Source organism: Microtus pennsylvanicus, chromosome 5, assembly GCF_037038515.1.
Source record: "Microtus pennsylvanicus isolate mMicPen1 chromosome 5, mMicPen1.hap1, whole genome shotgun sequence".
Lineage (NCBI taxonomy): Eukaryota > Metazoa > Chordata > Mammalia > Rodentia > Cricetidae > Microtus > Microtus pennsylvanicus.
The window spans coordinates 99,660,181-99,675,033 of record NC_134583.1 but is presented as its reverse complement, the minus strand read 5'-3'; the positions used below and the strand labels follow the sequence as shown (position 1 = coordinate 99,675,033).

General features: G+C 41.0%; 1 protein-coding gene across 1 annotated transcript in view; it reads right to left on the bottom strand.

The window, feature by feature from the left end:
- Positions 1 to 12,796, bottom strand: part of Carnmt1 (carnosine N-methyltransferase 1) — a 33,307-nt gene extending 20,511 nt beyond the window's left edge. Inside the window, exons 1-3 of the mRNA XM_075973661.1 lie at positions 12,400 to 12,796; positions 5,637 to 5,832; positions 4,728 to 4,891 (exon numbers count right to left, since the gene is read on the bottom strand). Of these exons, the coding sequence (XP_075829776.1) occupies positions 4,728 to 4,891; positions 5,637 to 5,832; positions 12,400 to 12,602 (563 nt within the window). The 5' untranslated portion in view covers positions 12,603 to 12,796. The remainder of the gene's footprint in view (positions 1 to 4,727; positions 4,892 to 5,636; positions 5,833 to 12,399) is intronic.
- Between the last annotated feature and the right edge of the window lie 2,057 nt (positions 12,797 to 14,853).

Below are 14,853 nucleotides of genomic sequence, written 5' to 3'. Positions count from 1 at the left end.
TTTTTAGATAAGCTACTATTGAAAGGCTGATTAAACAGAATAGCATATATTATTCAAGAATCTGAGTATGAATAAAATTATAAATATGTTGTAATTTATGCTGACATAAACATCTGATCTTTGAGCCTTTGAAATTCATTCTACTTTGAAATTTCTACTTGAAATTCATTCAAGCTTTGGTACACTCAAATTTTAAAGAGCATTACTTTGCAATCTACTTTCAGAGACAAAGACACTTTGAATTTTCAGGGATACGTAGACTTCAAAGAAGCCATTATCTAGTACTTTAGTGAGCAAAGTACTGATGACATTCAAAGGGAATAAAAACTAGAAACTTTAAAACAAATAATATCTCCATAGAAGCAATGATGTTCATAAAGGTTCATGAACTTTAAAGCAATTACAAAAACTATAAAAAGTTAATAAGAGATTAGGTCACTGTTCTACTAGCTGTGGGATCCTTCGTGAACTGCCACTGATAAAAATCTCAGGCTAGAGTGTAACTCATTGGTAGGGTCCACGTGCAGCACATAGGCAGATAACCTGTAGTAGCACTGATGACTGACTACAGCAGTCTTGAAGAACTGAAGTAAAGTCTTCAAGATGAGTCTTACTGAAGATTGCTCCCTATCTTTCAGAGAATAAAAAACAAGCTGTAAACGTCTCAAGGTCATACGGATAGAAAGTAAATGCTTACCCCTAGGAAAACATAACTGTTGGCCACTATCCCTTATAATAAATGAGTGTAGAAACCCCAAACAAAATATTAGCAAATCTAGCCCAATAATATGCTTAGAAAATCATTTACCATAACCAAATGTGATTTATCCCAAAAAGGCAAAGGTGGTTTAAAACAAGAAAATGAGAATTTAATAAAATGGGGGGTTGGTAGAGAAGACCTGCAAGGTTGTTTCAATAGAATCAAAAGGTATTTAATATCCAACATGCTTTCTAATAAAGATGGAAATTATTCAACAAGAAAAAGAGAATTATGAAAACTCTACAGTTAGTATTATACATAGTATTGAAAAGAGAAAATTCCCCCCAGCGCAGAACAAAAACAAAGAATAAAAGGTATTCAAGTTGGAAAGGAAGAAATAAAGACTTTTTGCAAGATATCTTACATATGGAAATCCTCCCCACCAAAAAAAAAAAGTCTGCAAGAAAGCTAGATCCTATTCAGAAAGTACAGTCCAAAATGTCAAAAGATCACAAGCATTTACACCATGACTTCTATGATGTTTATTCTCCTGAAAATAAACTACAGGACATAATGGAGAAGTGAATGAGTAAGAGCCGTATCTGACATATATGCATGAAAATGTATAAAGAAACCCATTATGTTTTATGGTAACTTAAAAAAATAAAAGGAAGAAAATACTTTGGGAGGAAAAAAACTCAGAAAGCCCAAATTTTTATGATTTTAAAGAATAGCACTGAAAATACACACACAGACAGAGAGGTATCTAAACATGGAAGATAGTCAAGCATTTTATCTTAAAATTGACTCAGCAACAAAATATCCTGCTCCTAGCCTTTGTAGATGACATCTTAATAAGCTGATGGTTTCCTGTGTGCACAGTAGCTGATTTACTATTGACGTAGTAATTGTTTTTATGTAAGAGACCAGTAACTACTTACTGTTACAAAATTTTTCTTTTACTCTGTCTCAGGAAGATGCTGAAGTTAATGTGTATGAAGTAGATGAAATACAACCCAAAACCTTATAAACCAGTTGATTCTCTAAAAAGAGGCAATAATCCTGTATTTATTTCTTGATGCAAGGTTTATAGAAATTTTTCTTTTTTTAAAGATTTATTTATTTATTATGTATGCAGTATTCTGTCTGCATCTATGCCTGCACACCAGAAGAGGGAACCAGAGCTCATTATGGATGGCTGTGAGCCACCATGTGGTTGCTGGGAATTGAACTCAGGACCTCTGGAAGAGCAGCCAGTGCTCTAACCTCTGAACCATCTCTCCAGCCTATAGAAAAAAATTTTAAGAGACTGTCTGAAGCAATAAATACTTGCAAGTATTTCAGAAATTTAAGACAAACTATTTACCCTTCCCTCTATACTAGTGTCCTGACAGAAAAAGCAAAACGTCATTTATTTTTGATTAATTTTTTATGCTAATCTTCACTTTTTTTAAACATAAATGTCCCACTAAAACAAAATTGTTAATGCAAAAACTCAAGAAAATAAAGGAAGTTTTCAAAAGAAACTCATGAACAACACAGATGTTGGGGTTATTGGGTAGTGACTAAAAAACAAAAACAAATGAAAAGAAAAAAAAATCACTGTAAACTACACTGCGCTGAGATGTAACAGCACAGGCCCATAGTCCTAGCACTCTGGAGGTGGATCTGGACAGGAGGATAAATTCAAGGCCAGCATGAGTTCATGAGCTACAGTGAGACCCTGCCTCAGAAAAGCATAAAGTTAAAGCATCTAATTGAAGAGACAGACCATGTGTACCACAGAGGAATTCAGCACTAAGTATCAATATGTGTTTGTATCTGTGCAGCAGATGCCCAAAAGCAAATGACATCTGAGTAATAACAAAGAGACCCCATATCTGTTGTGGGGTTCTGGATAGCATCTCAAATTACAAGAAATCAAATCCTTGGAGAAATAGCCACACCTCACAGGAAACTACAACATGGGTCTGAAACATTTTATATATTTTCACACATAAAAAAATAAAGGAATTTGAACAACAAAATTAAAACAATGGTAATAGATTTCACTGACTACAAATGATGAGTCACTAAAATAAATATATAAGAAGAGAGAAGAGCCTTCCTTTAGTAGAAGGCAGCCTGCAAACTCTGAAGGCTAGGAGATGGCCTCACAAGAACCACCAGTGGACCAGATTCTAGAGCGGACAGGACATGTGCTAAGGAGACTACCGGGGCAAGTCTGAAATCTGAGTATATACCATCAGGCTCCATAACTGTGTTCAAGGGTCAATTTCCCGAGTCTGGGAACTGAAAGGGAACAGACTTAAGAATAAAGTGCGTCTGGGTGGAGGCACACACTTTCAATGCCAGACTCAGGAGGCAGAGGCGGAGGGATCTCGGTGCTCCAGGTGAGCCAGGGCTACGGAGGGAGAGCCACTGTGAATTCCTAGGCAGGAAGAAAGCATGCAGACACTAAGGCAAGCCTCAAAAGGCTTCACAGTCATTCTGGGTGTGTGCTCTTGGACGTCCACATGCTGGAAGATGGAGAAGGTGGGAATGATACAGCCATGTTCTAAAATGCCAAAACTTGATGAATTTTGGTAAAGAGTGTATGGAGGGTGGTTATACAATTCATGAACCATAATTTTGAAGCAATTTCAAAATTAAAAGTTCAAAGCGAGAGAAGAAAGAGAGACACAGGCACTGACATTCTTCAAGGGATACACTCAAACTCGGGAGCTCTGAACAGGGACCAATGAATCCCGGGGGTCTGAGGACAAAATTCACATTAGGAGCATGAGGAAAAGTTAGATCTTATTTTATTATTTTTTAAAAATGGTCTACTTTGAATTGTATACATTGTATGTGTTTGTGTGGGGGAAGAAGCATATATGAGTGCCGACGCCCACAGGGTCCAGAAAGGGCATCGGATCCCCTGGAGCTGGAATTCCAGGTGATTGTGAACCACCTGATAATGATCAGCTGGAAATTGAACTAGGGTCCTCTACAAGAGCGGTAAGTAGAGGCTCTAACTACTGAACCATCTCTGTAGCCCCAAACAGATTATAACTACAATAATATTTAATTGATACTTGTCTTCAATTCAAAATGCAGGCAATAAGTAATGTTAAGTTAGGAATATCTATGACTTTATCACCAATAGGAATCACATTTTTATGAAAAATAATGTACAAATTATTTAGCATTTTCTTAATATATTACATATACCCACTGCCAGGCTATATCAAATCAATACATTATATCTAATAAATACATTGTAAAAAGTACCTAGGAGCACAGTATTTGTTTAATTAAGATACATATTTTGTTTATATGAATTTGTGTCTGTGTGTTTGTGTGAGAGAGAGAGAGATTAGAAATGTATGAGTGTCTTCTTCAGTTGCTTCCCAACTTATTTTTGAGACAGGATAGGGTCTCCCAGTTCAGACTACCAAGAGCCGGCTTCTTAAGCAGGTGCTAGGGATCCAAACAGAGACCCTCATGTATTGTAACAAGCACCACCCCAGCCCTCAACAAGTTTGCTTTTTAAAGATTTCAGTAACTTTATTTCAAAATAACCAGTTCTTTGAGGTCATGCATTTCATTGTATTCATTTATGAATGTTAGTCTGAAAATCAGAACTTGAGCTTCCGAATGTCTGAAAGGTTCTATGTTAAAAAGTTAATTAAATCTCTCTGGTCAGTAGACCCCTCATTTCTTTTAAGAATGCCATAATGAGATAAAGTAAAATCTATCACTTTTGCTTTGATATAAAAACAACTTATAAAGCAGTGTGTATTATTGATTATGAGTATTTATTCTAACTTTAGTTTCAAAATTTTTTGATATTACTAGAGTAAATGTTACAGAACATAAAAACTCCAACCTCACCCAACTGCAGCATCCAGTAACGAACAGATCTCTCAGACATGTAAAGACATGCAGGCACAGAGCGGCTATGAGAATGAATCACGAGGTGAAATGTCGTGGCTAAGTGCTTACACGCCTTAAAGAAAGGGGTCAGAAATGCAGCAGACTTTACCATCTCTCTTTTGGGAAGTTTTTTATGATTTCTTTTATGATTGGCTTATAGCAGGCATCCCTTTCCGCTTTCCCAGTTTCGCTCCAGTCTCTTACAAACTGTTTCAATGTAGACTTTAACTTATCCATGTCAAACGTAGATGCTGGCATAATCTTTCCATTGCCCTGTTAAAAAGGGAGGGGAAAGAAAAGAATTATTTTCTGAAAGTCAATCTTGAATATGATTAAATGAGCATACTAAGATACAGGTGGGTCAGTGCATAGTGATTAGCCTCTCGCCTAGGGGCTCTAGCGAAGCTTGAGAGCCTTCATGAAAAACGTTCGGTGCTCTCACTTCTACCCTCAACAGGGAAGAATCATTAATCATAAAACGACCACAAAGTGAAGCAGCCCTTACTTGGGAAAGGACCAGCACTGAGCTGCTATGGAGACAGGACATCCTACCCTCCAAGAGAGGGAAGACACTCCCTCCAGCTCACTGATGAATAGCACGGATGGCTCACACTGGACTGACCAAACTGTACCATCCACCATGTGAATACAAAGAGACTTCAGTTCCTATTACTGCCAGGCACTTGATATTTAAGCGAAAATAGTTCAATTTTAAAGTGAAAGATGAATATCAACAAATAGAAGATACTGAAAACGCAACAAGGGAAATTAATACAGTTAGTAAAGTCTTTCAAAAAATTAAGTCCTTTATATACTATAAGATTGAAAACATCACGTGAAAGCACCTCCAATTATCTAGGTGTTTAAAAAATAAACAGCGAACAGATGCAATCTCTAGCATGCTGTTCCAGCTTCATCACATGGAAACATCCTCTCAGTAGAGTGGATGACCTGCTCAAGGCCTACACATACAGACGGTTACCCTCACAGGAAGAGAGACAGAACAAGTTTCACATACATCTTCTCCATATTCTTTATTTTCAAACATATGTACGCAATCGTTCACAATGGTCAGCAGTATTTCCTGATTATGGTCAATGCATTTCCGGATCTTGTCCAAGTGGAGAGGAAACTGAGGAAGCAGTTTCTGCTGGTTATCTGGAAGGGATCGGAACTGTCTTTCTGTTCGCTTCACTCGTTCATGCATACTGGTGCTAAAACAGAAAAGGTGTTTATTTTAATTGTCAAGAAGAACTCTCACCAGAGGCCAACCACACTTTAAGACTGCCATCCCACATAACTACTTCTTAGCTATGCTGGACACAGCCCTCTTTTACTATCCTTTGACTTCGGAAGAATATCAGCTTAGAAAGTTTGTTTTTCTTCATGAGGAATACTTCTTAGAGCAATCAACAACAAAATGGTAAAAACAGATATGTGTACTAATAAGAGGAAACAAAGATTAATTTACAATTCTTTTAATAATTTAAAATTTCAAATTAAACATTTTGGGCAAAACTGGCTTAGATTCCTGTATCATCAAGTAGTAACATGTTGCTGTAAAAGTACATTGAAAAGGTCTGGATAGCCGGGTGGTGGTGGCGCACACCTTTAATCTCAGCACTAGGGAAGCAGAGGCAGACGGATCTCTTTAAGTTCGAGGACAGCCTGGTCTACAAGAGTTACTTCCAGGACAGGCTCCAAAGCTACAGAGAAACCTTGTCTCCAAAACAAAACAAAACAAAAACACAAAACAAAACAAACCCCCCCCCACAAAAAAAACAAAAACAAAAAAGGTCTGAATAGATAGTTCAGTGACAAAGTAGTTGCCCAGAATGCTTAAGGAGTATAAGCTGAATCCCCAGAATCAAAATAGTAATAATATAGAATATGTTTTGAAAAAAACTAAAAGCCAGTTCAAGTTGAATTCTGAAAAACACAAAGCATATAATACCAAAGTATTAAGCAAATGGAAAATTAAGATTCTAAAGAGTTCCAAATGTAAAATTCACAATTTGTATTTCAAAAGCTTCCTAAGTAGAATGGTTCTTTGGGGATTGCTTATTCAGGAAGTAAAAAAGAGAGTCTTATTTTTAGAAGCTAAATATATACTCACACCTAAGTGTCATTTTACATCAATGAAACTGGCAAAAATCTAAAAATCCAAACTAGATCAAATATTGGTAAAACTGTGGAAAAACTCGGAATTTACACACTAATGGTGAATGCACACCACCTTGCAAAATAACAGCATACTTAGTAAAGCTTACTGTTTCATCTGCCCTACGAGCTAGAAATTATAATTTCACACACACTCAAGAAACACAAGTCACCTTCACCACAGCATTGTCAAATGGCAAACAAAAAAACCACAGACCACAGAAAGCCCATTACAGTGGTCAGGTGAAGAAATTATAGCTCTACAGTGGAATGCAGAGAAATGAACACAGCACTACCACAACCATAGCAGATAAAAAACAACAATGCAAATATTTGTTGAAAACAGCAAATTAAAGGACATATGATATACAACTCCATTTTATATATTAAACATCAAGTGAGTGCTCAAGAAAATGATGTTTCAAGAACACCCTCGTGAGAAAAAGGAATAGGATAGGTGTGTGCGTGTGTGTGTCACAAGAGTGACGGACTGTGGAAACGGGGTGGTGGCTCATAGGTATTCGGCGTACCATTCTTCACATTCTCTAAATACAAATAAAACGAATGCATCTGTAAAATACAAATGTAAATACCTTCTGTGAAAAGTGAAGAAGCAGAGACAATGCTCATGCTATACATACATGCTACGGCCATGTTTCTAAAAGCACGTGTGGCATTCTGGTAGAGAGGCCTGAGGGTGATGTTAGAGGTCACCTGGACAGTGGCTGCATGGACTTTGCTTTTTTGACACTGGGGACAGTAGGACCATCCTCCAGTCATACTACTAAGGGATCCTTTTACACTCCAAAGTGTCTTGATAAAACAAGGTAAAATAATGATGATGGAAGTATCATTTATTGAAATTTAGTAACTACCAAGCACATACATAACAGACTGGTTGGAATAAATTTCCACAATACCCACAAGGTAGGTATCATAATAGTCCTCTATTCATTTCATTGGCCTTCACTGGTTATGAAAACTAGTGAGCATAAACACTTCTTATGATTTACATATGAAGTCCCTTTCCTTAAAAAAAGAGAAAAACAAAACAAACCCAAGAAACATATACCAAAAGGCTTGGTTTCTAGCTAACATCACTTTCTGGGGATGGTTCTAGAAACTCTAGGCGTTAGCAGGAGGGCAAGGGGACACACTTTTGGCAATCTTGTCCAGATTCTTTCTGACTGCAGGCTGACAGGAGACCAGCTGCTCTGCTCAGTCATCATTCCTCACAGCTGACTGAAACCTTTGAAACAGCGCATCAAAATCCATTTGCCCTCCATCAAGTTGTTTACACTGGGTTTAGCACAGTGACAGTCTGGCAAACACAGCATGCAAATATAGCAGGCATACCTACTTTCTACACATTACCAAATCCACAGTAGAAATACCAAAAAATAAAAAAAGCAGAAAAGTAAAACTACCCCCGGGGAAAGAAATAGCAAGCCCTCCTCTAGAAGGAACTACTTCTAACCTTCCACATTTACCCCTCTTGTAACTGTTAAAGACAAATTCATTCATGACCGAATTCACAAATTCTAGATCCACACAATTATGGAACATAAAGTGGTATTTACCACATCTTCACCCCTCCGCTCCCATCTGGTGGTTAACTACTTCCTGCTCTTCTTTCTATGTACGACTGTTTAGATTCCACACATAAAAACATGAGGTATCTGTCTTTCCATGTCTGACTTGCTGTCATGTAACAGCTACTCCAAATATAACAGCAAACCTCTTGGAAGAGGTTAGGAATGGACATCCAGCCAGACCTATGTCCTACCGAGCTGGAATCTGCCTTTTAGCTAAGTTTCACAGTTGATTCAGGTACACCTCAAAGTCTAAGAATCACTTATAATTCTTCATCCTTGCAGGCTGGATAAATGTTCTCAAATATAAAATGAATAAAATGATTGTTAAACATTCTACTTTATGCAAACAAAGTTTACTAAGCTATTTCCTAACTACTGGGCACTGAGCAGTGAACTTTTTTATGTTCACAATCTGTATTTACTATGGTTTGAAACTAGCCACAAAAATGCACAGTAAAATTTAATCCTCGTTGTGAGGTATAAGGTGTTAGAAATGTAAGACAACTATGGTATTTGAAGGTAGGATTTAGAGGAAATAATTTAAGTTAAATGGTACCTGAAGCGTAGCCCCTAATCTGACAGAACTGTGGCTTTAAAAGAAAAAGAAAGGAGACCTGGAGGCTTCCCAGTCCTTCCACCATGTGATGTCCTATACCACCTCAGGGCTCTATAGACTCTCCACTAGCAAGAAGGACTTCATTAAATGTGGTCCACACCGAAACTCCACCTTTTTATAGCTTTAATACTTACAAGTAAATTATCTAACTTGGGAGATTCACTTATGACAACAGATTGTTTAGGGGGAAAAAAAGGAAGAGAGAACAAATTTCCCAAAGTAGTATTATCAGGTTCAAATAATTACAAAATGATTTTCAAAAAGTTCTTTTTTTTATCAATACCTATATAGTTCTAATGTTGCCTTAGTGAAGTCAGGAGAACAGCAGAATGGCAACAATTTCAAGTTCACCCTAAGCAGCTCAGTCTTATTGTAGACCTTTCTTCGTAGTATTCCTAGGCAATGGCTGTCCTGTCATTCTCTCACCACACCTCAAAACCCGTGACCAAAATCACCAAACTGGTTTTTAGTAGCATGTGTCCCCCCCTTTTCTTCCTTCCTTCCTTCCTTCCTTCCTTCCTTCCTTCCTTCCTTCCTTCCTTCCTTCCTTCCTTCCCTCCCTCCCTCCCTCCCTCCCTCCCTCCCTCTTTCTTTTCCAAGACAGGATTTCTCTGTGTAGCCCTGGCTGTCCTGGAACTCACTCTGTAGAACTCACAGAGATTCTCCAGCCTCTGCCTCCCAAGTGCCGGACTAAAGGCGTGCGCCATCACTGCCAGGATTGTGTCCCCCTATCGTCACAGCTAACACGGTCTCTGAATGACTTTCCTCAGCCCCACAGTGCACAGAGAGTACTCAAGGGCTTGCTACTGAGCAAGAGTGCTGCTAGATGCATGCTGTCTCCCCCCCCCCCCCCCCGCCCAAGGTCTCCCCACAGTCCCCTGCCCTCCTAGTCATTTTTCTAGGTACAACTTCCATCTTTATCGCTTTCAAATATCCACATTTCAGTAAGAACAACAACAAACCAATGCTGGGCATGCTGGTGCTTCTAGTTGCTCACACAGGCAGCAGGGGAGGTGCACTCTATTTATTACTCAGACAACCGACAGGTAACCGCAGAACTGGATAAAAGGAAGCACAGTCCTTAACCCCCAGGGAATCTAGTTGTCTTCAGGGCACTCTGGGAGATCCTTAAAGGATTTGGGCTGAGGGTCTGCAGCTTCATGAGGTACAGCATATGTTTATGGATAAGCCCTAAAAATGGTCTCCTCACACACACAAAGTTAGGAAAGAAACAAAACAAATAAAAACACGGGGGGGGGGGGCATTTTACCAGAGCTGAAAGCATGCTGTATTTGGGGTAACATAGCTATTATGGAAACTAACTATAAGCTAAGGCCCACTAGCTATTTGGTCATTTTGTAGCCTCTTTCTAGAGCAGCCACCCAAGCTCACACAATGCTCATGTGTTCCACGCTGAACATCTGTAAAGACCTCATTGGTCAAATAGAGAAACTTGATGACACTCTGCTTTTCACGAATGTCTTCAAACACCAGATTTTTTGGTACACTCAGGAGCCAAAAGGCATTTCTTGCCCAGTAATCTTTAATCAAAGTCTTTTATTCACTGTAACATTTAGTGGTAAAATCAAGCCCTCCAAAATGTGCCAGGAGTCTAGAACAGGATTGGCTGTCAGAACTGACCGCTGATGAAAAGACATCGATCCACACTCTAACGTGGTACACTAGCAACAGGTGGAGGAGCACTTGATAGACGGCTAGTGAGACTGAGCAACTCAATCCTAACTTTCAGTGAATTTGCATCTGTCCAGATGTGAGTAGTGGTTACAGTATAGTATACAGTACACACTTCAAGGCCAGACTGTCAAAAGATGTTAGAAAGCAACACAGTGCTTGCTATACCCCTCACCTCTCAGTGGCATTTTAACTTATTTGTTACTTATGTTACACTACTTTTCCAGAGATTTGGACTGTCTCACACAGACAGTACACACAAACAAAGAAAAACTTTAATGAAAATTCTCCCAACCCAATTCCACATTCAACTGTTAAAGAGAAAAGAAAGCACTGGGAACCATGTTACAACTAGAAAATGCACACAATCCCAGCACTCGGGAGGCAGAGGCAGGAGGATCTCTGTGAGTTCGAGGCCAGCCTGGTCTACAAGAGCTAGTTCCAGGACAGGAACCAAAAGCTACAGAGAAACCCTGTCTCGAAAAACCAAAAAAAGAAAAGAGAAAATGCACACAGCATCCTTTTCTATACGGCAACACTCAAGATGGGTCAAAGGTCCTCTCCCCCAGGCTAAGGGACAAAGGCCCACCCAATACCTAATAATACCAATACCTAATAATAAGCACCAACTCTTGGCTCCAATATGCTAAAATTGAACACAAATGCCTAAGTTTAACGGAGTCTACTAGGTCCCAAATTCTTCCTACTTTTCAATAGTAAAATGTGCCACTATCACAGAATAACCCTTCTTCTGAGTTTAATTAGTAAATTATTTCATCAAAATCTTTGATCTAAGAAACAGTCTGTCATGAGCCTAGAAGTGTAGCTAAGCAGTAAGTACTTCCAATTGGAAAGATTGAGATTTTGGATTCCATGCTCCTGCCACACCTGCTACAACGTAACCATCAGATCCTAAATAACTACTCAATTCAAACCAGTAACAAAGTACTGTAAGCACTGGCCAAAACTGGAGAGGGTTGCATCGGGGTGTCCTCTTTTTGCTACTATGTTTTATTCGTTAAAAATTGAGCTTCAACAACATTGCCAAGTGCCGTGACATTAAAAATGAGAAGGCTCAGTCCACGCCCTGGGGGGGAGGGGGGTCACAGATGGGCAAATGAATTACATATATAAACAACTGTACTACTAGCACAAGGGTCCCATCTACAACAGTCTGACCCACAAAGAGTTTGTCCGTCTCTCTGGTTCCAACTACAGGCTTAGAATACAGCGACCAGGGGACTCTATCACTTACCAGAATAAATCTATTATCTTTGCCCCAAAATCCAGGCGCACGAAGACCCTTTCAGACCTACATTTACCCAGTCTGATTAGACTATCTGAACACCTATCTAGACGAAACGTTTAAAGTTAGGAAGTTGTACTAAGAACGCGGAGCATACTTAAGGGTCCAGCAACCATGCCTAGCCCACGAAAGAAATTTCATTCTTACTCTCAGACTACAAGAATGTAAAGCCAGCTCCGGTGCCTGCTGTCTTTCCCTTCCCAAACTGCACATTTTGGAATTCCGGGATCACTTCTACCCTTCACCATCCGGTTTGAGCCACTCAGCGGCGCCGTTCACTTCTCTAGGAAAGTGCACGCTCTTTCGGGCGGCGCCGGGGAAAAGTGGGAAAGCCGTCCCCGGGGAGCGCGCGCAAGTGACCCGCGAACCCGCCTGCCACGAGGCTGCCCGGCGGGCTGGGGGCGCGCCTTACCCGTAGTAGCGGAACGCGTTGATGACCTTCCAAAAGTGCTCGCGCTCCAGCCGCTCCTCGTCCTCGGAGGTAGCGCGCGCGGGGGGGCCGGCAGGCGCGGCCGAGCCCAAACGCCCGGCGGAGAACTGCACCTCCAGCTCCTCGCCGTGCCCGTCGTCCTGGGCCGGCGGAGCCGCGGGCGGAGCGCGCCGCCGTCGCTGCATAGCCGCCGCGGCCCACGGTTTCAGCCGCCTGCGTTTCACCGTGCCCGACTGCGTGGTGGCGGATGGCCGGGCCTCCTCTAGACGGCGCCCGCCGCGGCCACGGCCCCCGCTCGCGGCGCGCCCCGCCCCCGCCGCCCTCAGGCCTCCATTCGCGCTACGCTCCGCCAGGGTTTCGGGACTCGCGCACTCCGCGCGCACGCGCTGACAACGAGGCCAAGGCCGCGGCCGCCCGCGCTCATTCGCTGCCGCCGGGCTTCCGCTGCGACGCGCTGACGTACAATGGTACAAGGACGCTTAGAGGGCGGGGCTTAGGGCCAGGTGGAGGTGGAGCTCCTCAGTGGGGGCGGGGCTTGAGCAGGGGGTACCTGTGAGAGCAGAGTGGGCGGGGCCACGGGCGTGGCTGGCTGAATGGGATAGTGCGGGCTAGAAGAGAAAGGAAAAGTGTGTTTCCATAAATTGATTTCGAATGTTTTAACTTTAGAAACTCAAAAAGGGAAGGTGAGACGTTCCCCCTTTAAACTCATTTTCTTAGTGGATTCCCTTTAAGCGCCCAAGGAGCTGGGAGGCAATAGGTCTTTAGTGACCTATTGCACACTGTAACCCCACCCTGGTACAGAGATGGCCTTCTGTAATCCCAGCTGCACTGGAAACAGAAGCAACCTGTGTAGCACTATAATATAACAAGATCCCGTCTCAAAACACAAAAATGCATACAAAAAGCCTTTATCGCTATTTGATGGCAGAAGATGTTTGTGGAAACCATGACAGTCCGGGATCCAGCAGTTGGCCCTTGGCCATTCTGGGTCTGACCGCTTCCTCTCTTTTGCTTAACTTTCCTTTGTTTACTTTCTGCTTCATTTCTTCTCTGGATTAACACAGCTGACCCTACCTGCACTTAATGTTATTCTAGACAATAACTGTTTCTGATGAATTAGGTACACCACCTAACAAATCAGTTTTACAAAATAATAGTAAAAAGTAAAGACTTTATTCAGAAGTTAAGCACACTCAACAATCACAAACTTTGTTGAGAAGATAGGAGATTGAAAATGAACTAGCTTTGTAGTTTTATGATTTAAGTTAATTGAAACGAAAGCAATGCTAAATCAGCTTTATTTGTGTGCTAAACTTAGATTTTACATGAGAATTCTTTAAACTTTCAGTGAATCTTTTTTTTTTCCTTTGATTTTTCAAGACAGCGCTTCTTTGTGTAATCGTTTTAGCTGTTCTGGAATTCGCTTTGTAGACCAGGCTGGCCTCGAACTCATAGAGATCTGCCTGCATCTGCATCTCAAATGCTGGGATTAAACGTGTGTGCTATCACTGCAGGGCATGTACCTTATTTTTATTTTTTAAATTTATATCTGCGGAGTGGGGGTAATGCCACATGTGTGCGAGTGCTTACATGCGAGGCCAGGAGAACCCTTGCGACTGCCCTGGAGCTCAAGTTACAAGCAAATGTGGTATGGAACCACATGGGAACCTCACACTACCACCTATGGGAAAACAATTAAGCATTATCTACGGCTGAGTCATCTCTCCAACCCCCTATTTTTTAAATGGAAACATTACCTCTATTGATAGTTTAGGATTACCAGAGACAATTTTATTAAAATAGGGAGAACAAATTCCCAAACAATGAAGTGTAAAATTTCAGCACATGAGCTAATACTCTCTCCTTTTGCACTGTCTCCCAGCCTTTTAACCCTTCCCTGGGGCAGCCATGTTATCTTGGGCTTCAGAAAGCTCTTCTGCCTGCTCTCACCCACATACAAAGGCACTCTTGGCATACATCATAGTGAACCTGTGATCTAGGTCAGTCTGAGTCTCGACAATGTCTCTGATCTTGCCCAGAATGCACACAGCTCACCGTCTCTTCTCTAGGTATATGTAGCCGGAGGAGAGTGGAGCAAGGGTAGGGTCCTGGGTTGGTCTGGAATTTTGTTGGATAAATATTTAGGGCTTCATCAAATCTGAGGAAAGCAGTATTGGAAACACCATTGGATGACCAGGTGGTTTAAGTCAGTGTAGGTTGGGTCCTGGTTATGATGATTTCTCTGGCAGATGTAGCTGGAAGTTCCTGTCCCTCTTGGTCCTGCAGTTTCTCAGTTCCAAAGAAAACACAGAGGCTTATATTAGTTATAAACTGTTTAGTCTATTAACTCAGACTTATTATTAACTAGCTCTTACAACTTAAATTAACCCATAATTCTTGTCTATGTTTAGCCACAGGGCTTGGTACCTTTTCTCA